The sequence below is a fragment of the Phoca vitulina genome, unplaced genomic scaffold, assembly GCF_004348235.1.
Source record: "Phoca vitulina isolate PV1807 unplaced genomic scaffold, GSC_HSeal_1.0 scaffold8, whole genome shotgun sequence".
NCBI lineage: Eukaryota > Metazoa > Chordata > Mammalia > Carnivora > Phocidae > Phoca > Phoca vitulina.
This window is the reverse complement of record NW_022589711.1, coordinates 43567973-43595953: the sequence shown is the minus strand read 5'-3', so window position 1 is coordinate 43595953 and position 27981 is coordinate 43567973. Positions and strand designations below refer to the sequence as shown.

General features: G+C 40.8%; 1 protein-coding gene across 2 annotated transcripts; it reads left to right on the top strand.

The window, feature by feature from the left end:
• Window positions 1–50: 50 nt before the first annotated feature.
• HCLS1 (hematopoietic cell-specific Lyn substrate 1) lies at window positions 51–27626 on the top strand. 2 transcript variants are annotated; one of them, XM_032406650.1, is made up of 14 exons: window positions 51–638; window positions 3190–3273; window positions 3890–3963; window positions 15039–15168; window positions 17005–17115; window positions 18845–18899; window positions 23071–23181; window positions 24018–24073; window positions 24653–24722; window positions 25373–25584; window positions 25982–26086; window positions 26605–26815; window positions 26954–27022; window positions 27222–27626. In XM_032406650.1, the coding sequence occupies exons 1-14, from the start codon at window positions 621–623 to the stop codon at window positions 27356–27358; spliced, it is 1443 nt and encodes a 480-aa protein (XP_032262541.1). In that variant the 5' UTR covers window positions 51–620; the 3' UTR covers window positions 27359–27626. The 2 variants fall into 2 exon arrangements, with proteins under 2 accessions (XP_032262541.1, XP_032262542.1); XM_032406651.1 differs by having other exon boundaries at window positions 52–497.
• Window positions 27627–27981: the final 355 nt, after the last annotated feature.

The following is a 27981-nucleotide window of genomic DNA, read 5'->3' as shown; positions in this document are numbered from 1 at the left end:
TAACCTTCAAAATCCACATAAAAATCACTTCTCCCATTAAGCCTTTCTTGATTACTTCGCCCCACACCAAATTACTTTCACCACAAATTCCTTTACCGTACCAGATGTAACTGCCACCTATTTCGGACATGAATGCTGCTCTGCACCTTCTTTTCTGTGTTTTCTGGTTGAATGTTTTGCTTGCCCGACCACATATAAACTCTAAGAGTAAGAGCAGCATTTTTATAACTTCCCCGTGACTCTCAGAGCCTTGCAAAAGATTAGGCACAGAAGCATTTAATCCTTTTTTTTTTTTTTTTTTAAGTGCCTAAGCAGAAGGAACTGACTCAAACTTCAGGAAGTAGCTGTGAGGACAGGGTATCAGGAAATGACAGAAAACCTGAATACGGAACTGAAGCAGCAGCTCAGAGTCTCGCTCTGAAGTGGCAGCACAGAGCGGGAGCCCAGTGACGACGTGAAAAGCTGGGAGCTTAGAGCAGACACTCGCACTACCGGAGGTGGGTACTCTGAGCAGTGGGAACGTCGGGGAGCACAGGGCAAGAGCTGAATTAAGAGGAACCTACCTGGCTCTTAGTCCTCCGTGAGAGATGAAGTCCTTGCTAATAGGCTCTTAAGCTTTTATGGCCAGAGGCCTGGCGGTGAGTGGTTGTGGGTAATGAGCATCTGGGGATGGAAATGGAAATGAGGGTCTGGAGCCCAGGGCACAGGATTCAGCAGCCATCCAGGACCCCTAGTTTCTGCTGACAATCTACAACCCCCTCCTAAAGCCTGTTGCTCCTAGGCACTGAGATGGGAGGAGGACCACAGGAGATGAAGACAGAGTCTCTGTCCTTGGAGAGCACAGGGTCTAGCAGAGAGACAAAACTCACTAGGAGACATTGTGTCAGAGCAGGAAGTAGTTGCTTCTGTGCACCAGTGCTGAGCACCAGGGCAGATGGAGGCCCAGTGAAGGCATGACGGTTGGATGAGGGCTAGCTTCTGTGATTGTAGGATCACATAATCCCAGAATGTCAGAAATGAAGGGGACTGGATGGATTAGCTAGGTTAACCTCTTCATTTATTTTCCACTGGGGAAAACTGAGCATCAAAGATGTTCAATGATTTACCAAATTAGCATTTTAAATTGCCTTCCCTGGTACCTGACAAGTAAGTACATACCTTATGTTGATTCCCTTACCCCTGTTACCACAGGGGCTTAGTAACAGAGCTGTGGTGACCTTCTGACTCAAGGTCCATGTACTTTACTGACGCTATAGGGCAGCCTTGTGATGAGGCCCTTGATTGTGCCTGCAGTCCTGGGCACCGTTGCTCACCAACTTACTCCCCAGTCCCCTACTGCTAATAGCGCCTCTCGCTTTCCTATTTCTGGCCAGTAGCTCAAGGACACCAAATAGTCTCTGTATCAGAAACTTCCCTTTGTTTCAAAAATACATGAGGATGGGAGGTTTTTTTGGGTGAGTTAGGCTGAGGCCTCAGAGGATCAGCAGGAAAGAGGAGAAGACCATCAGTCCTAGTTGCTTCCTTTTTGATCATGAATATTTCAGAAACTTCTCCTTTCCAGTTTTCTGTGTGAAGTCATTTTGTCAAAAAGCAGCCCAGAAGCCAGGACCATAGGCCTTCTCTACCTGCTCTCCCATCCATAATTGTTGCCCCACAGGGGAAGGCAGAGCTGTTTTGGGCAGGGACTCATCCCACAGTGTAGCTGATTCACTGTCCTCTTTGCATCTTTTTAATCAACCTTCCCCCTAATTTCCCTGGGCTAGTTTCCAAGGGGATTCTCTTTCTTTTTTTTAAAAAAGATTTTACTTATTTATTTGAGAGAGAAAGAGAGGGAGAGCACAAGCAGGGGGAGAGGCAGAGGGAGGAGAAGCAACTCCCCATTGAGCAGGGAGCCCGATGTGAGACTTGATCCCAGGGCCATGGGATCATGACCTGAGCCGAAGGCAGACGTTTAACCGACTGAGCCACCCAGGCACCCCTCCAAGGGGATTTTCAAAGAGTATGGAAAAAGATGGAGTTTTCATGTAGAAAGGAAAATTGGAGACTCTGAGGGCCTGTATGGAGACACTATGGAGTCCTAGGAGCAGTTAAGAGGAACTCATTTAGAAGACAGTAAAAGAGCATAGGAAAAGACACCAGTGGAATGAGGAGTCCAGGGAAGGATCAGTAGGGGAGTTGCCAGCTAGCAAGTGGTATCAGGGTCAAGAAGTCTCAGTGTCCCCCAAGCAGATAAGCATTATCCATTGTTTCCTCTTCACGCGGAGATCCAGGATCCCACAGATGCAGAGCAACTTGCTGCTCCTCATGCATAATTGGCAGGGCCAATGGAAACACTGGGGAAGCCACAGTAGAATAACAATTTGGCTCCCCTTCGTACTAGTGTTCTCTAAATATTTCTTTATTGTTTACTTAGTTAATAAAAATCTAATAACTCCTAATGTTCAAAATAAGGGATTCATTACATGTTATCTTTTGAACCAGCTATCTTCCTTAGAAATATAATTGAACTGTTTTTAAAAATTAAAGAATAGGTGATTCATTCCCAGCAAATAATGCTTCCCTATGTGTTATTCAGGATAGGAGTCTCAGCTGACTGCCCTACTGACCTCATGCACCTGTTCAGTAGCTGCTCTTAGAGTGGAGATGGGACAGCAACTTGCACTGGAGTTGGGATTTTCTTGGTAGAATTATGCAGGTTGTAGAGAGGAGTGTAGGTTTTCACTTTTTTCAGAGCTGGACCGATACACATTTCAACAGCTATAACAGGAGTCATGAACAGAAACCTGAGTGGGATGGTGCTATAATTCTAGGGATGCCCTAGTACCCGTCATTGATTGCCACTTCAAGCCACTGCCCAGCTAGCCTTGGGACACAAATGAATGATCCCAGCACTTTATTTAACATTAAAGGTTATTTAACATTACCTACATTACCAACATTTAACATTACCTATACCCAGACTCAGTAGGCTTAGGCCATGTTAGTTTAGCTTGAATAAATCCTCCTCCCCACTCCTGTAACTGAGCAAAAGTATTTTCCTAAAACTTACATCTGCTTTGCCTCAGCTTCTATTTTATTCTAAGAAAAAATAGCAAAACCACTGGACTGCTCTATCATTGACTTCAGCATTCTTGTTTTCCCTCTTCTTGATTTTCTCCTCCTAATTATTCCCATCTCTGTCACCCTCAGATGTGGAAGTCTGTAGTAGGGCATGATGTATCTGTTTCTGTGGAGACCCAGGGTGATGACTGGGACACAGACCCTGACTTTGTGGTGAGTTTGGGAATAGCTTTGCTTGGAAAATCAATAAAAGGTGGAAGTGGGGGGATGAGGGAAGGGCATCTGGGCCACTCTGTCATCTTTGAGGGGGTTTAGAAAGGACAATCTGGGACTGAAATAGCCCTAATGGTAGAACTGACTGGTAGGACAGTTGGCTGTTATGAGTGGGGCATGCATGATAGTTGATGTTGAGGATGGAAGGGGACAGGGGCAGAGGTGTTTGACATTGTGACTGAGGGTGAACCTATGGTGAAGGTGAGGTTATAAACAGGCAGGTTAACCTGGGTCTCCTTTGGCCTGTGAGCCAGGATATGAGCTAGACCCGCGTAATTTGTGGGGATTCAGTAGTTGTAGAAGACCTGAAGGGAGCAGAAAGGGAGGTTTCAGAGCCCACCAGTTTAATGTTAACATTGTGGGGGGCAGGGTCGGGTAAATAGAGGGAGGAGTCTGAGTAAAGATCCTGAGTAAAGACCCTAACTTTACTTTTACAAAAAGTAAAAAGGAGGCAGGAGATGCAGGAGACCTGGAGGGCATGTGCGCCAGCTGCATGGCCTCTCTCCATGTGGCACATCTCTTGCCATCACTTATTGCTCAATGTTGTCTTTTGCAGAATGACATCTCTGAGAAGGAGCAACGGTGGGGAGCCAAGACCATTGAGGGCTCTGGACGCACAGAGCATATCAAGTAGGTACCAAAAAGACTGGGGAATGGGAAAAGGGTGTGGGAGGAGCCTGAGGAAAACTTGGAAACTCAGTGGAAGGTGAGGGAAGAAGGAGGAGAGGAGGGAGTTAATGTCTATGCATCTTTGTGTTTGTTGTTTCTCAAATCTGTCCCTGTGTGTCTCTATGTGTATCATTGTATATTTCTGTTTCATGTCTCTCCTCTTATCCCCTCAACCTTATTCTCTCTCTTATTTCTGACAACTATGCTATTTTCCCCAGTGGGTCTATTATAAGAGATTCCGAGAGGAAGTGGCTCATATACTGAGGTTGTGTCACTTTATATCCACATAAATATGTGTCTAGAATGTCGGTGACTTCAGATGGGACAAGAAGGATTCAGTAAAACATCAAGGTAAATAACTCAGAATAAATATTGTAAGAAGAGGACAATATTAGGTCCCATACCTGGCCTGGATGATTTTTAAAATAAAAATTTGTATTTGGCTACTTGACAGAAGCTGGAAACCATGAATGGTAATATGAAGAAATGTCACACTTGGAAAACCTGTTGATTAAAACTATTTTAGTAATGGTGTTTAGGGGTCTTAAAAGTCATAACCTAGTATTTTATCAGAAATAAAAGCAAACCATGGGGTGCCTGGGTGGCTCAGTCGTTAAGCGTCTGCCTTCGGCTCAGGTCATGATCCCAGGGTCCTGGGATCGAGCCCCACATCGGGCTCCCTGATCGGCGGGAAGCCTGCTTCTCCCTCTCCCACTCCCCCTGCTTGTGTTCCCTCTCTCGCTATGTCTCTCTCTGTCAAATAAATAAATAAAATTAAAAAAAAAAAGAAATAAAAGCAAACCAACAAAACACTCATACTGTAAGAGAGAAGGAACTTTAGACATATCCAAGGGTTTCTGTGGTATATATTGTATATTCACATCGAAAGATTCCCTCTTTTCCTCCATGGATTGTTCAGGATCATCTAACCAGGGCTGTCTGCTTTGGATTGTATCAGAATGTCAAAGGTAGACACAATCAACAGCATAACAAGAGCAAAAATAAAAAAGCAAAAATTAACAATTACACACAAATTGACAAAATTAATATAGCTTAAAACTCCATTTTAACTACCCACACACACTCTAACAGTGTTTTTACCTCTTTTCCCCCTAGATTTTAAAGTGTCAGTGGATGATCACATTGCACAAACAATGCACTATGAAAACTTGGCATATGTTTATATAATTTGATAATATTCAATACTATGCATTGTTGTTTGATCAGACATAATGACTTATCTTATGTAAATGTAATGAATATTGTTCTTAAACAAACCAGGCAATTCTGGAAGCAATTGGAAAGATGAAAAAAATGGAACAGGGACATGGAGGAAGTTTCTTGATGTTCTTTTGCAGGCTCATAGATTAAAAAGAAAAAAAAGATCCTTTCCTGAGTAAAGGCTACTCAGCCCTAATATCCTGAGACCTGTTAAGAGGAGGATACAAATCCTCCTTGTGCCTTTCCCCAACCAGTGCCTGTCTCATGCATAGTAGGAGCAGAACATTTTAAGGAAGACTCCTAAATCTTTGCCATGATCTTATAGAAAGACTTGAGTTTGGGTATCAGATAGATTTAGGTTCAGTGGACAGCCCAGCAGCTACAAGTGATGTGAATTTAGACATATAATGTCTCCAAATCTCAGTTTATTTATTTATCAAACGGGGATAATAATGGCTACCCTGCAGAATATGGTTAGAATTCAATGGGCTAACATGTCTAGTGCAGTATTTAGCACCTCTTAAGCAGCTCAATAATATGTCTTTTTCTTGTTACTATAGGTTAGTTTAAATCAGATTTTATTCCTAAAAACCTAGCATAAACTTGTAAAAAAATGACAGTCTTTCGTCTTCCTAAGTGGTGTTTACTTGGACTGTGGTGTTACACAATTCAGTATATCCATTACCCTGACTCCTGACTCTTGGAATTGTAAAATGTAGTGACTTTGGATGTTACCTTATTAGCCTAACTGGATCTCTATATGATAACATAAATGGTGGAGACATTTACACAAAAACCCACTCCCCTCCCATTTACCCACCCTACCAAGGTGTAAAAGCCCTATCTCTGCTAGTAACTAGCCAGGTAATAGTGGACAGGTCCCTTTTTCTCTCTGATTCTCCGTTTTCCCACTGGGATCAAAAAGACCTCTAGAGGACCTTCCATTAGTAAGTCTCTAATATTCTGGGACTCTCTCTGGCTAGTGTGGGCTAAGCCAATTTTTAAGGTCAAATGGGAATCACTAAGGGCTTTGGAAAGGAGGGGGAAGTTGGAGAGGAGAACAGTAGCTGCAGAGCTGAGATCACTCAAAACAGGAAAAGGAAGTGATTGTGGTTCTCACTAATCTCACTACCTTCCCCCACATCATAATCTTTCTTTTTAAAGTCTGCCTAAAGTATATTTAGTTTGGGGAGTGGCTTGGTAATTCAGTGAATAGCTCAAATGGTAGTTTCCATCCCTCATCTTTTGTATAGAGAAGTCCTAGGCCAGGCAGCTCCAAGCAACCTAGTGTTTGAAGGTCTCTGGCCCTTTCGTCCAGCTTCTTTCTGCCAGTCTTGCTCTCTCTTGCTCATGTGCCTCTTTACAGCCAGTATATCCCATGTCCATCCCTGGCTGGATGTAAACACTGAGCTGCTTCTTGTCACTATACATTAGTCTTGCCTGTTCCAGAATTTTATGTAAATGCAATAATACAGAATGTATTCTTTTGTGTCTGTCTTCTTTCACTCAGCATAATTTTTTGAGATCTATCCGTGGTCTTTGCGTATCAGTCTTTTTTTTTTTAAGATTTTATTTAAATTCACTTTAGTTAACATATAGTATATTATTAGTTTCAGGGGTAGAATTTAGTGATTCATCAGTTGCATACAACACCCAGTGCTCATTACATCAAGTGTGCTCCTTAAAGCCCATCGACCAATTACCGCATCCTCCCACCCACCTCCCTCCAACAACCCTCAGTTTGTTCCCTAGAGTTAATAGTCTCTTAGAGTTTGCCTCCCTCTCTGTGTATAAATAGTCTTTTTGTTCCTTTTTACTGTCAAATAGTTTTCCATTGTATGGATATACCATAGTTTGGTTTATCCGTTACCCTCCTAATGGACATCTGGGTTGTTGACAATTTGGGACTATTACAAATAAAGCTGTCGTGAACATTTGTGTCCAGAGCTTTTTGTTGACATATATTTTTATCTCTCTTGGAAAATAACTTGGAGTAGAGTTGCTGAGTTACATAATAAGTGTATTTATTTTTTTAAGAAATTTCCAAACTGTTTTCTGAAAGGAATTTACCATTTTTTTATTCCTACCAATAAAGTATGGATTTCAATTGCTCTGCATCCTTGTCTATTCTTGGTATTGTTAGTATTTTTAATTTTTACCACTCTTGTGGGTATGTGGTGATTTTAATTTTTTTTTCTGATGCCTAATTTTATTGAGCATCTTGCTATATGTCGTTCATGTATCTTCATATATCTTCATTTGAAGTGTCTGTTCAAATCTTTTCCTCACTTTTAAAGTAGATCATTTGTATTGTTATTGAGTTTTAAGGGTTCTTTATATATTCTGGATATGTCTTTTGTGAGATATGTGTTTTACAAATATTTTCTTCCAGCTTATAACTCGCCTTTTCATTTTATTAATGGCATCTTTTGAAGATCAGAAGATATTAATTCTAATAAAGTCTAATTTTTCAAAAACGTATTTTGACTAGCACTTTATGTATCTGAGAAACTTTTGCCTACTCCTTCAAATTGTGAAGATTTTCTCTTATATTTTGTTCTAAAAGATTTATAGGTTTAGCTTTTGCATTTAAATCTATGGTCTCTTTCAAATTAGCTTTTGGGTACAGTGTGAGGCAAAGATTGAGGTTCTTTTTTTTTGCATGGATATTTTATTATTCCAACATCATTAAAAGACTGTTCTTTTGGGGCACATGGGTGGCTCAGTTGGTTAAGCATCTGATTCTTGATTTCAGCGCAGGTCATGATCTAAGGGTCATGAGACAGAGCCCCATATTGGGCTCTTCCTGAGCATGGAGCCTGCTTAAGATTCTCTCTCTCCCTCTCCCTCTGCCTCTCACCACCCCCCCAAAAAAGACTGTTCTTTCTCTGTTCACTTACCTAGCATCTTTGACCATATATATACAGGTCTATTTCCAGACTGTTTTTTTATCTATATGTCAACCTTGAGCCATACCATATGGCAGTGATTATTGTAGCTTTATGATATGTTATAAAGTCACACCATCCTCTAAATTTGTCTCCTTAAAAAAAAACAAAACCTTTTCACTATACCAGGACTTTAATTTACATTTCTACATATATTTTAGAATAAACTGGTCAATTACTACAAAAATACCTGTTCATATTTTCGTTGAAATTGCATTGAATCTGTAGATCATTTTATTTTTTAATTATATTTTTTTAATTTTATTTTATTATGTTATATTAGTCACCATACAGTACATCATTAGTTTTTGATGTAGTGATTCACGATTCATTGTTTTCGTATAACACCCAGTGCTCCATGCAGTACGTGCCTGCCTTAATTTATGGACTCTGAGAAACAAACTGAGGATTTTAGAGGGGGGTGGGGGGATGGGTTAGCCTGGTGATGGGTATTATGTAGATCATTTTAGAAAAATTGTTAGTTTAATGGTCTTGAATTTTCCTGTCCATGAACATTTATTTAGATCTTCTTTAATTTTTTCAGAAATATTTTTCAATGTTCAGGTCTTGGACATATTTTGTTAAATTGATGCTAAAATATTTCATGTGATTTCATGTGATAAGTGGTACTTATTTTTAACTTTTAATTATTTCCAAATGTCCATGGCTAATATAGTCATACCTCAGTGATATTGCAGGTTTGGTTCCAGATCCTCACAATAAAGTAAATATCATAATAAAGCAAGTCAAATGAACTTTTTTTATTTTTCAGTGCATATAAAAGTTATGTTTACATCATATTGTAGTCTACTAAATGTGCAGTAGCTTTATGTCTAAAGAAAATATGTACATACCTTAATTTAAAAACACTTTATTGCTAAAAAGTGCTAACCATCATCTGAACATTCTGTGAGTCATAATCTTTTTGCTGGTGGAGGGTCTTGCCTCAATGTTGATGGTTTCTGACTGATCAAGGAGGTGGTTGCTAAAGTTGGGGTGACTGTGGCAATTTCTTTTTTTTTTAATCTTTTTTTTTTAAGATTTATTTATTTATTTGAGAGAGAGACAGATAATGACAGAGACAGCGAGAGACAGCACAAGCGGGGAGGAGAGGGAGAAGCAGGCACCCTGCTCAGCTCGATCCTGGGATCATGACCTGAGCTGAAGGCAGATGTTTAACTGACTGAGCCACCCAAGCGTCTCGACTGTGGCAATTTCTATGGCAAAATTTTCTGTGCCAAAATTGGAAGTTTGCTACATTGATTGACTCTTCTTTTTATCAATGTAGCATGTAACACTGATAGCATTTTCCCAGTAGAGCTTCTTTCAAAATTGGAGTCAATCCTCTCAAAACTTGCCACTGCTTTATCATGTAAGTTTATGTAATATTCTAAATCCTTTATTGTTTCAACAGTCTTCATAGCATCTTTACTGGGAGTACATTCCATCTCAAGAAACCACTTTCTTTGCTCGTCCCTAAGAAACAACTCTTCATCCATTAAAATTGTATCATAAGATTGCAGCAGTTCAATCCCATCTTCAGGCTCCACTTCTAGTTCTCTTGCTATTTCCCCCACATTTGCAGTTACTTCCCCCACTGAAGTTTTGAACTCCTCAAAGTCATCCATGAGGGCTGGATGCAACTTCCTCTAAACTCCTGTTAATGTTGATATTTTGATCTCTCCTGTGAATTATGAAAGTTCTTAATGGCACCTAGAATGGTGAATCCTGTCCAGAAGGTTTTCAGGGTACTTTGCCTGGATCCATCAGAAGAAACACTATCTATGGCAGCTATAGCCTCACGAGATGTATTTCTTAAATAATAAGACTTGAAACAAGAAATTACTCCTTGATCCATGGGCAGCAGAATGGATGTTTTGTCAGCAGGCATGAAAATGACATTAATTATGTAATCTCCATCAGAACTCTTGGATGACCACGTGCATTGTCAATGAGCAGTGATATTTTGAAAAGAATCTTTCTTTCTGAACAGTAGGTCTCAACAGTGGACTTAAAATATTCAGTAAACCATGTTGTAAACAGACATGCTATTATCCAGGCTTTGTTGTTCCATTTATAGAGCACAACAAAGTAGATTTAGCATAATTCTTAAGGGCCCTGGGATTTTCGGAATGGTAAATGAGCACTGGCTTCAGCTTAAAATCATCAGTTGCCTTAGCCCCTAACAAGAAAGTCAACCTGTCCTTTGAAGCTTTGAAGCCAAGCATTGACTTCTTCTCTCTAGCTATGAAACTCCTAGATGCCATCTTCTTCCAATAGAAGGCTGTATTGTCCACGCTGAAAATCTGTTGTTTAGTGTAGCCACCGCCATGAATTATCTGAGCTAGACCTTCTGGAGGACTTGCTGCAGCTTCTCCATCAGCACCTGCTGCTTCCCCTTACACTTTCATGTTACAGAGAAGGCTTCTTTCCTTAAACCTCATGAACCCACCTCTGCTAACTTCCAACTCTTTTTCTGCAGCTTCCTCACCTCTCTCAGCCTTCGTAGAATTGAAGAGAGTTAGGGTCCTTCTCTGGATTAGGCTTTGGCTCAAGGGAATGTTGTGGTTGGTTTGATCTTCTATCCAGACCACTCAGACTTTCTCCAAGTCAACAATAAGGCTGTTTCACTATCTTATCATTCATGTGTTCACTGGGGTAGACTTAATTTCCTTTACAAACTTTTCCTTTGTATTCACAACTTGGCTGTTTGGTATAAGACGCCTAGCTTTGGGCCTGTCTTGGCTTTTGACATACCTTCCTCATGATGCTTAATCATTTCTAGCTTTTGATTTAAAGGGAGAGATGTGATTCTTTCTTTCAGTTGAACACTTAGAGGCCATTGTAAGGTTATTAATTGGCCTGATTTCAATACTGTTGTGTCTCAGTGAATAGGGAGAACCAGAAGAGGGAGCGAGATAGGGAAATGGCTGGTTGGTGGAGCAACCAACATTTATGAATTAAGTTTACCATTTTATATGGGTGCAGCCCATGCTGCCGCAAAGCAATTACAATAGTAACATCAGAGATCACTGATCACAGATCACCATAACAAGTATAATAATAATGAAAAACTCTGAAATACTATGCAAATTATCAAAATGTGGCACAGAGGGCGCCTGGGTGGCTCAGTTGGTCAAGCAACTGCCTTCGGCTCAGGTCATGATCCCGGAGTCCTGGGATTGAGTCCCACATCGGGCTCCCGGCTCAGCGGGGAGCCTGCTTCTCCCTCTGACCCTCTCCCCTCTCATGCTGTTTCTCTGTCTCTCTCTCTTTCTCTCAAATAAATAAATAAATAAAATCTTTAAAAAAAATGTGGCACAGAGACATGAAGTGAGCAAATGGTGTTGGGAAATGGTACCAGGGGACTTGCTTAATGTAGTGTTGCCACAAATCTTCAATTTGTTAAAAACACAATATCTGCGAAGTGCAATAAAGTGAAGTGCTCCTAAAATGAGTTATGCCTGTATGTAGAAGTGAAATTGATTTTGATCGTGACCTTGTATCCTGTGAACTTGCCAAATGTACTTAATAGTTCTCGTAGCACATTTGGTAGATTCTTTAGGATTTTATAAATCTATGAACATAGCATCTGTGGATAAAATCTTAGTCTGTGTGACTCACCTTTTTGCTTTTACTTTTGTAACAAAACCAAAAAGATCTGTTCCTTCTCTTAGTTCATCTTTAAGGTCCTGGATTTCACTTGGCCATGAACTGCATTGCTTTATCAATTCCAAGTTATTTTAAAATTTAAAATAGGCATCTGAGAGTTAATGTGTCAAAAGTTTCTTATGTATGCCACTTAGCACATTGGATTGTAACTTTTTGCATCTCTTCCACCTGACCATTATCTCCATAGTGGAGTGCCTTACACTCAAAGGTTTAATTAACATTTAATATTTATTGAGTGAAGGAGTAATATAATTAAGACCTATTTAGAGTGGCTTCAGCTATATTCTACAGAATTTGATAAGAAGTTGGTCTTCTTTGGCCCCAACATTTTTATTTAAATTGTATTATCTATTGGTGTGATCCTCTGATTAGCCTTGCTGTCATCCATGAGGTGGAAATTCCTGAATCTCACTTTTTCCCTTTCAAAAACTTGTTTTAACTATGATATAGTTATGACCTATGTGGCAATCATTGGACTCATTAAAACTTTGCACATTTTCCTCATTTGAAAGTAATGCTTAGCCCCATTTTCTTCATTCTTCATCTGAATATTTTGGTTGGGAAATAACAGCTATTTACATGTTCTTGGAACCAATCGCTTTTTTGACACAGACATTTCTAAAGTGTCAAGAGTTGTTGAACTAGCAACACAGGATCTGTGCCTCCACTGCTGCCAGACTGTTTAAAGCAGACATGGGAACAGATGGTTCTTCCAGCACTTGGCTTATTGCATTTGGTTCAAAGCCAGCTTTCTAAAATTAACTGTGACTAAAGCTGAGAAGGCTTTTAAAAAAGACTTTTGGTGGGCTTATCCTCCAAGGCCACCAGATGGATCTATTCTCCCATGAAAGAGGAGAATTTCTGCTGTGGGGTGGCCATTCTACCTGTAACCAATGTATCTGGTTTTCCGGAGCTAGTGAAGCCCCAGTAACATCACTGTCTCAAATGTCTAAACCTCTCTTCCTTGCTGCAGGAAGTCAAATTTTTTTATTAAGGGTTCTCTTGCCCAAATGTTTCTAAGAATCCCCAGAGGTGCTTATAGGTGTCCAGGTATCAGTCCTGATTGTCACTCACTGATGCTGGTGCTAGCGCTGAGCTATCACTTCATACCCTCAGGGCAAACAGATATTCAGAGAGGCTCTCTACCCTCATGGTGTAGATGGAAGTGAAGTAAGAAGGAGAATGCCTCCTTTGGGTGTTACATTCTCTTAGGGATAGAGGTGTCCCAAATCAAGGTTATTTGGGCCTTAAAGTGTAACAACATTTAGTGATAAGAGTGAATTTTATTAGTTTTTTTTAAGTCCCTGATAATGGCTTTATATTTTACTTATTCCTGGTGCAGTTACTTTTTTTAATTTTAATTTTTTATTTAAATTCCATTTAGTTAACATATAGTATGTTATTAGTTTCAGGGGTAGAATGTAGTGATTCATTAGCTGCATGTAACACCCAGTGCTCAGTACATCAAGTGCCCTCCTTAATGCCCATCACCCATTTAGCCCATCCCCCACCCCCTTCCCCTCCAGCAACCCTAAGTTTGTTTCCTAGAGTTAAGAGTCTCTTATGGTTTGCCTCCCACTCTGTTTTTATCTTATTTTATTTTTCCTTCCCTTCCCCTATGTTCATCTGCTTTGTTTCTTAAATTCCGCATATGAGTGAAATCATATATTTGTCTTTCTCTGACTTATTTCACTTAGCATAATACCCTCCAGTTCCATTCATGCTGTTGCAAATGGCAAGATTTCATTCTTTTTAATGGCTGAGTAATATTCCAGTGTGTGTGTGTGTGTGTGTGTGTATACATCTTTATCCAATTACACTGTTGGTGGGAATGTAAACTGGTGCAGCCACTTAGGAAAACAGTGTGGACGTTCCTCAAAAAGTTAAAAATAGAACTACCCTACGCCCCAGCAATTGCACTACTATGTATTTATCTAAAGGATACAAACATAGTGATTTGAAGGGGCACATGCACCCCAATGTTTATAGCAGCAATGTCCACAATACCCAAAATATGGAAAGAGCCCAAATGTCCATTGAAAGATGAATGGATTAGTTTTTATTAGCTTTTTTTTTCATTTCCGTATAGCTGATATATAATGTTACATTAGTTTCAGGTGTACAACTTAGTGATTTGACAAGTTTATACATTATGCTATATTCACCACAAGTGTAGCTACCATCTGTCCTGTTACATCACTATTATAATATCATTGACTATATTCCTTATGCTGTGACTATTATTCTTTTTTATTATTATTATGTTCAGTTAGGCAACATATAGTACATCATTAGTTTTTGATGTAGTGTTCAATGATTCATTAGTTGTGTATAACACCCAGTGACTATTATTCTTGTGATGTATTTATTCCATAACTGGAAGCCTGCACCTCCCCTTCATCCATTTTGCCTAATCCCCATCCCCTCTGACAAACAAGTTTCTTCTCTGTATTTATAGATCTGATTCTGCTTTTTATTTGTTTTATTAGATTTTACCTTTAGGAATTATCAGATTTGGGGACAGAGGTGAAGGGCATTCATTTTTGACAAGAATATACACAAAATATTTAATGTATAGATAAATCTCCCAAGGGTACATTTTTCCTAACCATCATTGTTAATGACTTCCTAGTATGCCATTGAGAGGTAGTATTGCAATTTACTTAATTATTCTCCAAGTATTGGCCATATAAATTATTTCTTAATTTTGCTATTATATACAGTGTTTCAGTGCATAGTATTAGACATTAAAGCTTGCCATGTTTAAAATTATTTCTTTGGGGTAAACTCTCAGGACTAGAATGTGTGGGTAAAAGGGTATATAAATATTCCTGTGCTTCGAGAGAGAGAGAGAATATCTAATGCCAGAAGGAAAATAACTTCCCAATTACTAGAATATAATTGGTGTCACTCTCCTCTAATATTCAAGAGCATGAAAAATGAGGCAAATATCAGAAGGTTATTTAGTGGAATAACTGACTAGAGGAAATATTATTGGCTTATGGAGAGTTTAAATCAGACTATGGTCTGAAGGCCACACTAATCTCTTACTCTCAGACCCAGTATTGATATACTTTGGGGGCTCAGATTATTGCTAAAAATAAACAACACACCTCAAGATTTCTATTTTTCTGGGAAGGAGAATTCATTGACTTCCCTGTGCTAGATGAGTCTCTGTCATGTGGTTACTTCCAGCATCCACCAGCTGAGGAACAAAGTGTCAGAGGAGCATGATCGTCTCAAGAAGAAGGAGATGGAAGCAGGGCCCAAAGCATCCCATGGGTATGGAGGTCGGTTTGGGGTGGAAAGAGACCGAATGGACAAGGTAAGTTGAAAGGAAGATATTTGCTTAAAGACAAAAGATAGATTCGTTTATTGGTATTATGGTCTAAAACTTGTTCAAAAGTACAGCATTCGTTTGGGCTTTAAAATAGAATGTCCACATATTATTTGTATCATTTTTTTTTCCTGATTTCAACACATAAAATACAGATGGTGGAAAACAGGTTTCAAAAATTTGAAAGGGGTGGCCCACAGTAGACCCAGCCATACGGTAACTCCTAGACTGAGGAGACGGGGTCACAATTAGAGAAGGAAAAAATATGTTTTAAAATCATTTACTGCTTTTGAATGTTTGTATATTATGTCGATGTTGCAACTTCTCTTATTATTTTCTTTACTGTGTACTTAGTGTTCTTTTTGTATATATATTATATCTAATATGTGCACATGTGAAAAATATTGATGTGAATTTATTTATTAGATGCCTTCAAATATGACTATTGTTTTCCTTTATCCATTAGCTACTATAAAAGTATATAATAAAAAATGCTTGTATTATAAATCATAGTTTCCACTGATTTTCCTAACCTCAAAGATAGTGATATATGCCTATAACAAAAAACATTTTATCTCCAAGGAGAAAAAAATATATTCAATAAAAGCCATAGTTCACCCTCAAGAAGTGTTTTGTTTTGTCATTGTGTTAAGTGCAATATAGGCTTATATTCTCCACAAAATTCCTAGGAAAAAACTAAAATAGATAAACATTCATTCATTCTTAAATTCACAAGCAAATTTGACCTACACAGACCTAAAAATACTGCAAAATGAGTTCCCGGGAGCTCATACAGGGCAGTGTTTCACATCAGTCTCTGTATTGATAATGTTTGTCCCAGCATGAGCTTGGAAATACAGGAGGAAGGAGAAGCTTTTTAATTTCTTCTTAGTTGAGACTCTGTAAGGTATCATTATTTGGTTTGAAATATTACTCAAGTCCCAGATTATTTAAGTATCCATATCTAAATATTGGAAGAGAGATAGTTTTCAAAACCGAATAGAAAGTAAAACAATACATGGAGTAAAAAGTGGAGGGGGATAGGAAAGTTATACGCCCTCTTGGGCTACTTGCAGTATTATCTGCCAATGCCCTTTGGTGTAGACTCAGTCACTGTTAAATATCAGGGCTCGGTTGGCTCTTCTGAAATTTGATGGACACCCAGGCACAAAGATCCAGAACAAAGCATCTGGCTGTTTTTGTGAAATATGCTATCTCAGCTGCAGCATTAAGTCAGTTCCCTTTGATCGCTCTTCAGTAACTACCTCATTCTATTTTGACCCATAAATCCCTTGTTTTTAGCTTTCTTTTTGTTTCTACATCTCTATTCTTGGGGTTCCCAGTCCATCCTATAGGAGTTCCCTGAATGATGGGTTCCTAATGGTATTAAAGAAGACTTGGGATGTGCAAGCCTCCAGAAAAAGTAACCTTGCTCTCCCTGTATCACATATTGCTTATGTGATATACTGGTGGAGGCTGTGAGACTGACCCAGAATGGAATTTCTGGTATTCTTACATCCCAACCCATGTCTGCATCATTTCTTTTCTTTTTTTTTCCCAAAACTTTATTTAAATTGAAGTTAGATCACATATAGTGTAGTATTAGTTTAAGGGTAATGTAGTAATTCATCAGTTACATGTAACACCCAGTGCTCATCACATCACGTGCCCTCCTTAATGCCCATCACCCAGTTACCCCATCCCCCACCCCGTCCCCTCCAGCAACCCTCAGTTTTTTCCCTATAGTTAAGAGTCTCTTATGGTATCATTTCATTTTTTTATGGTCATTTTTGTCTTTCACTCATTCCATCTGATTTTTCTTAGAGTGCCGTGGGCCATGAGTATGTTGCTGAGGTGGAGAAGCACTCTTCTCAGACTGATGCTGCCAAAGGCTTTGGGGGCAAATATGGAGTTGAGAAGGACAGGGCAGACAAGGTAAGTCTCTCCCTGTGCTACCCAGCTCAAATCATGTGGGATTTACCAACACTCACCATTGAATGTGGGTCTACACTTCTCCTATGGAAAGACAGGGTAGTGGACTCAGGAGAGTCCATCATGAGGATAGCCCCCATAAACTTCCTTAAAAGTTCTTTGGTTCCACTTTGGGAGACCACGTGCTGAGCTGAATAGTGTTAATTTAAATGAGACAAAGATTCTCAAACTCTGTTTAGATAAGGAATCCGTCAAACCATTGGTTTTTATTATATCTGTACGCATGAAGAAAGAAGAGGGAAATTTCAAAGCTCCTCTTTTGGTCAAATATCAAAATGTTGTAATTATTTATGCCTTTCAGGAGAACACAGATGTTGGCTTAAGTATTATTACCACAGCAGCAAACAATCAAGTATAATGTTTTTAGAAGGTAAAGGTTACATTTCACAGGATTCAGCACCAAATCTCTGAAGTCCAGAGGTTTTAAAGACTCCTTTTTACAAAAAAAAGTAGTTTTAAAGAGAGGAGAATGCCCAACCAACAGCACCACCCAGGCGCCCCAGATTAGACTCTTTGATCTTGTTTTTTATGGTGCAGAATAGTGTCTCTTCCCTTGCAGCTGCATACAGACAGGACATTTCCTTCACAGCTAGCTGAGATTTTCTTTTTACCTGCAGTTGTTAATTAGGTGGGTCTGAATCCTTAAAGCTAATTGTCAAAATGTTATTTGCATTTTAGGGGGGTGGGCATAAAAGTTTCAAAATTACTGTAAAGAAAAGGAAAAACATAGCAGGTAATTTTTTAAGGCAGTAATGGAGTATGGAGCATGGAATGTTCTCTAACCTTCCATCTTGCCTTTGCCTGATTTCTCATCGTTCTTTCTTTCATCTGCCTCAGAAGCCAGAAACTGATTCACCTAAACAATCAGTGTGTCATGTAAATTAAGAAACAATACAAACTAATAGCTCTTGAGTTGCAAAATCTAGTCTTGCTTAGAGACCAATAGGTACTGAGCTAGATGGGGATGCTGCTGTGTGGTGATGTTAGGTATTAGCCAGCGTGTCCAGCCCTGGAGCGGTTAGGATCTCCCAGTTGCCTCTCCTCCCATCAAAACACATCTCTGGGTTTCTGCTGCCACTTAAGGAAAGAGAAGAGGCATAGTATAATCAGTTAGGAATGGGATAATATTTCTTAGATGTGCATAGTGCTTTATAGTTTACAAGGCACTTTTCTAGCTATTATCTCATTTTAGTTTCAAGAGAGTTTGGAAGAAAAGCACTAATTTCCTGAGTGACACAATGCAAACCCTTTATACACCTTGCCCCATTTAGTACTCACAATATCCCAAATAAAGAAGGATCATTTCTCCCACTTTATAGTTGAGGTTAACAAGGCAGGTTTACCTATTTTCATTTCATATTTGAGGAGACTGAGGTTCAGTAACGTAAAGGACATGCCTAAAGTTAAACAACTATAAATAGGGAAGGTTGGGGTTGGGGTTTGCATCTGGAGCTGATGAACATACAGAGCCCATGTTCACTGCACTGTAGCACACTGCTGCTACACCAGCCTGTTAGGTCAGTGTGCTCATCTGTTTCTAGGGTAAATTCCCACTCTCAGCCCTGAGCTCTTGTAAACTAGCTTCTGGCCTGAGCTAGGGGTAAAGGTGTGTGAGGGAGGGGAAAAGTTGTCAGCTCCAATTCTAACCAATGCACTCTCCTTTTCTCTGTAGTCAGCAGTTGGCTTTGATTACAAAGGAGAAGTGGAGAAGCACGCATCTCAGAAAGGCAAGGACCCTGCGCTTCAGCCTTAGCAACCTGATTGACCTGTTCTGCTCAGACTTCACCTCGCAATAGCTGTCATCAACTCCCTCTAGTTCCATAGTTGTTTCCCCACTATTTTATTTATTTTTAAATCCAAGCATGTACTTGCTTCTTTCTTCTTTATCTCTTTCTAGGAGATTGGTCAAGTTTTCTTTAGTTCCCCCTTTCCCTCCAGTGGATTGAAAATAAGGTATTTTACTCGTTTATTTTAGGAAGCAATCCCTGTGTTAACATTCATCTTTGACTTAAGTTTAAAATTAATCACTGTCTCTTCCTAGTAATAAAGGAAATGTAGAATAAGTTAATTATGTTCCTTCTACATCCTACATTCTTTGTGCCAACTGGCCAAATGTTGTTGCTCAGGATAAGGATTCCATGTGTTTTTAAACTCCACAAAAATGAATCATTATTATTATGTAGTGATACTTTTTTAAATTGACCAACGTATTTACCAAGTTCCTGGTGCATCACTGTTTATTGTATCTCACTGTTTCCTCCTTTCTTCTATTTCCTTCTTACTAGAGTATATCCTTTGATAATTCTTTCCATGAAAGCCTATGAAAGAACTTCCAGGCTTTGTCTAAAAAATACATTTTGTTCCATTCTTCATTGTTATTTTCCCTTCACCTCTTTGAAGGTATTATTTCAGCCCTTTGACATCTCTCTTGTGTAGTCTAATGATCATTCCTTTGTAGGTAACATGTCTTGTCTCTCTGGTTTTTTTTTTTTTTTTAAAGGTTTTCTTTTTGTCTCTGATATTCTCAAATATCATCAGGATATATCCAGGTGTTGGATCTATTTCTCTTATCCTACATGAGACTTATCGATCCTCTTCAACCTGAGAAATAACTTCCATTATGGAAAGTTCAAAGGCATGTTTTCTTTGGATAGTGCCTCTCCTCTTCTCTCTTTTATTCCTTCTTCAGGAACTCATATCAATGCATATTGAGAATTCTCATTCTCATTTGGATGTCTCTCTCTTTTTAATTTTAATTATTATTATTATTTTTTAAATTTTATTATGTTATGTTAGTCACCATACAATACATCATTAGTTTTTGATGTGGTGATCCATGATCCATTGTTTTCATATAACACCCAGTGCTCCATGCAGTACGTGCCCTCCTTAATACCCATCACCGGGCTAACCAATCCCCCCTCCCCCCTCCCCTCTAAGACCCTGTTTGTTTCTCAGAGTCCATAGTCTCTCATGGTTCATCTCTCCCTCTGATTCACCCCCCCCTTCATTTTTCCCTTCCTTCTCCTAATGTCCTCCATGCTATTCCTTATGTTCCACAAATATTCCATGCTCATGGATCAGAAGAATAAGCATTGTTAAAATGTCTATGCTACCTAGAGCAATCTATACCTTCAATGCCATCCCGATCAAAATTCCAATGACATTTTTCAACGTGCTGGAACAAACAATCCTAAAATTTGTATGGAATCAGAAAAGACCCTGAATTGCCAAAGAAATGTTGAAAAAGAAAAACAAAGCTGGGGGCATCACGTTGCCCAATTTCAAGCTATATTACAAAGCAGTGATCACCAAGACAGCATGGTACTGGCACAAAAACAGACATATAGACAAATGGAACAAAATAAAGAGCCCAGATATAAACCCTCAACTCTATGGTCAAATAATCTTTGACAAAGCAGGAAAAAACATGCAATGGAAAAAAGACAGTCTCTTCAATAAATGGTGCTGGGAAAATTGGACAGCCACATGCAGAAGAATGAAACTCGACCATTCTCTAACACCATACCCAAAGATAAACTCAAAATGGATGAAAGACCTCAATGTGAGACAGGAATCCATCAAAATCCTAGAGAAGAACATAGGCAGTAACCTCTTTGACATCGCCCACAGCAACTTCTTTCAAGATACATCTCCAAAAGCTAGTGAAACAAAAGCAAAAATGAACTTTTGGGACTTCATCAAGATAAAAAGCTTCTGCACAGCAAAGGAAACAGTCAACAAAACAAAGAGGCAACCCACAGAATGGGAGAAGATATTTGCAAATGACACTACAGATAAAGGGCTGGTATCCAAGATCTATAAAGAACTTCTCAAACTCAACACCCAAAAAACAAATAATCAAGTCAAAAGATCGGCAGAAGATATGAAAAGACACTTCTCTAAAGAAGACATACAAATGGCTAACAGACACATGAAAAAATGTTCATCATCATTAGCCATCAGGGTAATTCAAATCAAAACCACATTGAGATACCACCTTACACCAGTTAGAATGGCAAAAATGGACAGGGAAAGAAACAACAAATGTTGGAGAGGTTGTGGAGAAGGGGGAACCCTCTTACACTGTTGGTTGGAATGCAAGTTGGTATAGCCACTTTGGAAAACAGTGTGGAGGTTCCTCAAAAAATTAAAAATAGAGCTACCCTATGACCAAGCAATTGCACTACTGGGTATTTACCCCAAAGACACAGATGCAGTGAAAAGAAGGGCCATATGCACCCCAATGTTCATAGCAGCAATGTCCACAGTAGCCAAATGGTGGAAAGAGCTGAGATGCCCTTCCCCAGACGAATGGATAAAGAAGATGTGGTCCATATATACAATGGAATATTACTCAGCCATCAGAAAGGATGAATACCATGAATCAACATGGATGGGACTGGAGGAGATTATGCTAAGTGAAATAAGTCAAGCAGAGAAAGCCAATTATTTTTATTTTTTAAAGATTTATTTATTTATTTTAGAGAGTGCAGGGGTAAGGGGCACAGGGAGAGGGAGAGAGAGTCTTAAGCAGGCTCTATGCCCAGTGCAGAGCCCAGTGCAGGGCTCGATCTCACGACACTGAGATCGTGACCTGAGCCGAAATCAAGAGTCAGATGTTTAACCAGCTGAGACATCCAGGTACCCCAACCATATGGTCTATCTTGGTGAATGTTCTATGTGCATGAAAAAAGTGTATTCTGCAGTTTTGGGATATAATATTCTGTAAATGTCAATTAGGTTTTGTTAGTTGATAATGTTGTTTGGACCTTCTATAATTTTAGATTCTTTTTGTCTAAGCATTCTATCAATTAATGTAAGAGGAGGGTTAAAATTTTCATCTAGGATCACAGGATTTTCTATTTCTCTTCCTGTTTATGTCAGTTTTTGCTTCATGAATTTCGATTCTGTTAATAGATTATACCGGCATAGGTCTTCCTCATTAATGATGATTTGTTTTCTTATTATTGTGTTATATCTCTTTCATCTCTTATAATGCATTTTGTATTGATGTCTACTGTTTCTCATATTCCTGCCATCTTTCTGATGCTTATTCTTTCTGTGGTATATATTTTTCTATATCAGCATTAATTTCTCAGCTTAGAATTCCTGTGTAATATAAGTGGTATAAAACTGGATATTTGCATTCTATATACTCAGGGTAGGCCTGGAGTTTCCAAGTCCCATAGGTAAAACTTCCCCCTATTAAATGCTGAACAAACTACAACCCCCCTCACCATTTCCCTACATAAACGAGTAGAATTTTTCTAGAACTCTTTTATAGGAGTGAGCAGACTGCCATTTCTTGTTCCCCAGTCCCCTGTTCTTGTATAAGAACACCTGACCCTAGATCCTAATCCCTAGGTACTAAATTTGGGACTTAAAACACCCTTGGGTTTTCTGAGTCAGCTCATAATTACCCTCGTCTGTACTGCTTTGATTTATCTATGGTTTCTGGAGCCAGGATTTTTTTTCTTTTTTCTTGAGCTTTACTATTAAAAAAAAAAAAAAAGATCGTTATATTTTAGCAGACATTTCTAAGTGTTTATATGGGAGTAGGAACAGGCATAAATTTCATATGTATCTGCCTTCCCCCCCTAAAAGTCTCTCCTTACATTCTCTATACTTTCCCCTTCCTTGAAGAAGGGAAAAAAATGAAATGATCTTCTCATCTTGGGATAGAAGTAAAGGAGGAGAGGAAAGGAGTGAACAATGTTGAATTAAAGCTTACACAAGATGGCTTAGGACACTGTTTCTCTTTAATCCACCTCGATTCTAGCCTTGCTGCCTTCCCAGGTCCCTACCCCTCTGCACCCACTCCTCCTGACTTCTCTCTTCCACAGCACCTTCCTGTGGGCTGAGAGTGGGCTCTCATGACTACTCCTTCCACCATAGATTACTCTCATGGCTTTGGAGGCCGCTATGGGATAGAGAAGGATAAACGGGATAAGGCAGCTCTGGGATATGACTACAAAGGAGAAACAGAGAAACACGAGTCCCAGAGAGGTGAGTTGGGGTTGGAGAGGAGGGAGGTCACACAGTAGCAGAGAGCCCTCCTTCCTTCCTTTCTGGAAGCTGACACAGAGAACCTAGAATACAGAGGTGCAGATGTACAGTGGAGGTGGTGGTATAAAGGGTAAGTGTCTGTATGTGTGTGTGTCGGGGGGAGAAACCAGGAGGGTAGAGAGGAATACAGCAAGATTAGGAGCAGGACAGAGGAGGCCAAAGAGAAGGGGTCACTGAGAAAAAGGTAAAGACAGGCTGGGTGATGACACGTGGGTGATTTGGCTATGAGCCTCACAAGGACAGAGAGATCTCTCTCTGCCCTGGGACACATAGGGGATGGCTGGAGGACTCTCCTTATTTTTTCCAATTTCTTCCTTTATATTCCTTCCTTTTCTGTCACTTCTCTCTTTTTATATTTCCCTCTTCACATCTCTCTCCCATCCATTCTCTCTCAATCCTTTTCTGCCTCTTCCCATCCATGCTTCTCTCTATCCTCTGATTCTCATTCTTCCTCATCCATCTCTGTTTTTCATGTTCCTGTCTTCTGGTCTTTCTTCCCGTGATTCCTCTACCTACACATTCCTAGCATATACTCTTCTTATGACTCTCAAAACTTTTTTTTTAAGATTTATTTATTTATTTATTTGACAGACAGAGAGACAGCAAGAGAGGGAACACAAGCAGGGGGAGTGTGAGAGGGAGAAGCAAGCTTCCCTCTGAGCAGGGAGCCCAATGCGGGGCTTGATCCCAGGACCCTGGCATCATGACCTGAGCCGAAGGCAGAGGCCTAATGACTGAGCCACTCAGGCACCCTCTCAAAACTTTTTGTCCTGCAGATTATGCCAAGGGCTTTGGTGGTCAGTATGGAATCCAGAAGGACCGAGTGGATAAGGTAAAGCACCAGCACACCAATGTCTTGAGAAGAGGTCCCTAAACTGCACCTGAAGTACATTGAGATAGGAAAAGCGAAGTGTCCTGAGGCGTCTTCCTATGCTCCCCATTGACTGCCTTCGGTATCTAATGGGCAAGTCTTCTGCAGCCTAAGCTTTAACTAAGAAGAGTGGAGGGAGTCAGAGAGACAAAAACACATAACTTCCGGGAAAGGTGATGTTTGAAATTTCATTGATTCCTAGGTGTTGCTTAATTCAATCTATAATCTCCTCCCACTCCATTCACATTAGTTCTTCTTCATGCATTGGCTGGGGCCCTGCTGCATTCTAGGCAACTGCACTTAGAGATGTGAGATTCTAGGCACACTGAGCTTTCAAAAAGGGGATCTGAGCCCACCAGTTTAGAACTTCTTTACTGCTCTCTCTGCCACAAAATAACAATATTGGAATATCCTGTTTAACTATTGAGCGTCAGATGGTCAGGGATACCTCCTAGAAGGCTCCAAACCCCAATACTGACTTTGGGTCATTACCGTTCCCTTCTCCTCCCCACACTGCGCATACTCTTCTCCTCCCTGCAGAGTGCTGTTGGCTTCAATGAAATGGAGGCCCCAACCACAGCTTATAAAAAGACGACACCCATAGAAGCTGGTAAGTCTTAACAATTCCTTTTCTCTATGTTCCTCAACCACCTCCCCCTTCTTGTTCTTTCTTATGCCTAGACTACCTCCTCCATGCCTTTAACTACCTAGACTAGCTGAGATAGACTTGACCCTGCCCAGGTATTTCTAGATTCATTCTCCTAAAAAACTAGGTTAAGTGGATAGAGAGATAGAGTGACATTGGGAAGGAACCGTAAGGAGAGAACACAGGGAGGGAGGGATAGGGAGTCATCTGGGAAGAATACAGAAAGATAAGAGCTTGGGATGGGGGAGAGAGGGTAGGTGGTGGTTAGAGGGCATACAGATTTAAGGAATGTGGAGAGGAAAGGATGCTAGTTAGGGGAACAAGGCTTATAACTTAGAAAGGACAAGAGTCTGAGACTGCATGGCCTGGCTATACGGAAATCTGGGCTTTATGTCTACATCCTCCTCCTATAATCCCCTTGTTCCTCCATTAGTACCTCTTTTCCTTTCCTCCCATGAGTTCCTCTCCATCTGCTCTCTGCCTGGATATTTAACCAATTCCTTTTCTTCCTTTGGTGGTCAGTATGGAATCCAGAAGGACCGAGTGGATAAGGTAAAGCACCACCCCGACCCCTGACTCAAGACAATCCTAATTCTTCTTGCCTGTGTCTGCAGCTTCTAGTGGTGCCCGTGGGTTGAAGGCAAAATTTGAGTCTATGGCTGAGGAAAAGAGGAAGCGGGAGGAAGAAGAAAAGGCACAGCAGATAGCCAGGCAGCAACAGGAGAGAAAGGCCCTGATAAAGATGAGCCAGGAGGCTCAGCAGCCAGTGGACACTGTGGGAGAACCGGAGGTGCCAGCCCCATTGCCCAAGAAAATCTCTTCAGAGGTGAGTGCTTGGCCTTTTGGGGTTCACATCCAGGATCCCTTGCCCAGATAGGAGACTAAGGAGTCCAAATCATTGATAGAAAATAAGGCACAGGCCTCCCTGGTGTAAGGCAAAGTCTAAAACTACTATCTCTGTCTTCAGGAAGATTTCAGTCTGAGTGATTGGGCCTCATATATACCAAAATATTGGGGGGGGGTGGGAATCCCAGATTTACATAAACCAAATTTGCATGTTTTGCTGTGTAGCCAGTAATTGCTGCAGGAACTAGAGGAAGGAGCTATCACTTCAGGTTGGAGCCCATCTTGAGGGGTGGTTGATTTGGATTGGGTGGGTATTCCAGACAGTAGAGAAGAGGGAGGTTTGCATACTTACAAGAGAGATGCTTTATTCTCCCCAGGCCTGGCCTCCAGCAGGGAGCTGTCCATCATCAGAGCCTGAGCCTGTGAGAACCAGTAAGGAACAGCCAGTGCCTGCCCTGCCCTTGAGGCAGAATCCCCCAGAGGTAAGTAGAGCCCCAAAGATTCTCTGCCTCTTTCCCATCTCCTCATGTCCTAGGAAGGTGGGCCATATGAAGTGACCAACCATCCTGGTTTGTCTGGTACTGTCCTGGTCTTAGCACTGAAAGTCTTGCATTCTGGGGACCACCTAGTCCTGGGCAGACCAGGACAGTTGGTCATCCTGCCTGTGGTATTCCCAACAATGTGTTTTTGCTTCAGTGTTTTCCCGGTCATTCAAGGAATCAGACTTGCTTTCCATTTCCCTCTCCTCACACCCTTTACATTTCCCTCCTATCACCTCTTGATAGGTGTTTTGAGTAGGTGGGTATGTGAGGAGCTCGAGGAATAAAGATGGATAAAAGACTGGGTTCCCTAGGGAAGGCTATTAGATGGAGGCAAGGATAGAGGGTAGAAGTGGTAGGATGGTGATGGGGGGCGGTCTTAGTAGTCCTCCACTGGGAGGTTGTAGAGAGGTAGCTCCTGGTGGGTAAAAATCACTCTGATCCACACCGTCTCTTCACAGGACGAGGAGCCCCCAGCTTTGCCTCCCAGGACTCCGGAAGGCCTGCAGCTGGAGGAAGAGCCAATATATGAAGCAGAGCCTGAGCCTGAGCCTGAGAATGACTATGAGGATGTTGAAGACATGGACAGACATGAGCAGGATGGTGAACCAGATGGGGACTATGAAGATGTGCTTAAAACTGAGAATCCTTCTTGTCCCTCCACTCTGGCCGGTGAGTGGTGGGGGAGAAACAGCTCCTGAATAGGTCTAGTCCAGGGGAGGGCAAGAGGAAGAATTGTCCCATTCCCTAGAAGGACCTGTTTTCCTTCTCCATGTTGGTGAGACCATGTTTATATCTCTCATTATGCAGAATCATCTGGCTACCCAGCTGGGACTGGAGCAGGGATCTCAGCTATAGCCCTGTATGATTACCAAGGAGGTAGGTTTGGAGTGGCCTGAGGGGTCTGGTGCCTGGAGGCCCTTACTAGGAGAGAGGGAGATGGATTCTGGGGGTCAGGGAAGGACCAGCCTTGGCATCAAGAAGAACAGCCCCTTTCCCTCCCTGAGGTTTACAGTGGGCACAGGAACGGAAGGATTACTGTTTGACCATCCTAATATTCCATCAATTGCCTCCCCAGAGGGAAGTGACGAGATTTCCTTCGATCCTGATGACATCATCACTGACATTGAGATGGTGGACGAGGGCTGGTGGCGGGGACGTTGTCACGGCCACTTTGGACTCTTTCCTGCAAATTATGTCAAGCTCCTCCAGTAAATGGCCCTCCCTGTCTTCTGCACTGTGACTTCCCATGTCCAAAGTTGTTCTGCCTCCACCCATGCCCCATTCCTGCTGCAAGTGTCATGAGTTGCCTGATATTCTAGACAGACTTTCTTCTCCCTCTCCACTAGGGGTTGGGGCAGAGACAACATGAAGAAGGGGTCTCCTTCCACTCAGTGTCCTCTCTACCCTAGATGAGCTTATGCACGTTCTTCTCTTCTGTTCAGTTAAATCAGAAATAAAGTGGGACTATGATTCATGTCTATGCTGAGGTAAATAGTACTTTTTATGCAGCCCTTAATGGCCCTTCTCTCACGGCTCCAATTCTCCTTCCGTCTTTCAGGCATATCTAGAAGACTCCCTCCTACCACTGCCCATTGCCCTGCACCCTGGATATCAAGGGTTGGGCCTTTTCCTTAGACTGTACCTAAACCCAATCCAAAACACATTGACCTGGAAAATGGCAGTAAGGTGGGGGGCCAGGGGACCAGGAAGTTCAACTTTTTTGGCTTCAGCAGTTGTGAGAGGCCAGCCACCTTCTTTCTGGGAATAATGAGTACATTCTTTTAGGACATGATTCTTGAGGAAGAAACACAAATTGGGGGATTGAAAGGAGGAAA

Bases quoted from the DNA above. Each gene is read 5' to 3' on its own strand.
- HCLS1 (XM_032406650.1), top strand. The intron at 23,182-24,017 runs GTGAGTTGGGGT...TTTGTCCTGCAG, and splicing joins GAAACACGAGTCCCAGAGAG to ATTATGCCAAGGGCTTTGGT. The intron at 26,816-26,953 runs GTGAGTGGTGGG...CTCATTATGCAG, and splicing joins TTGTCCCTCCACTCTGGCCG to AATCATCTGGCTACCCAGCT.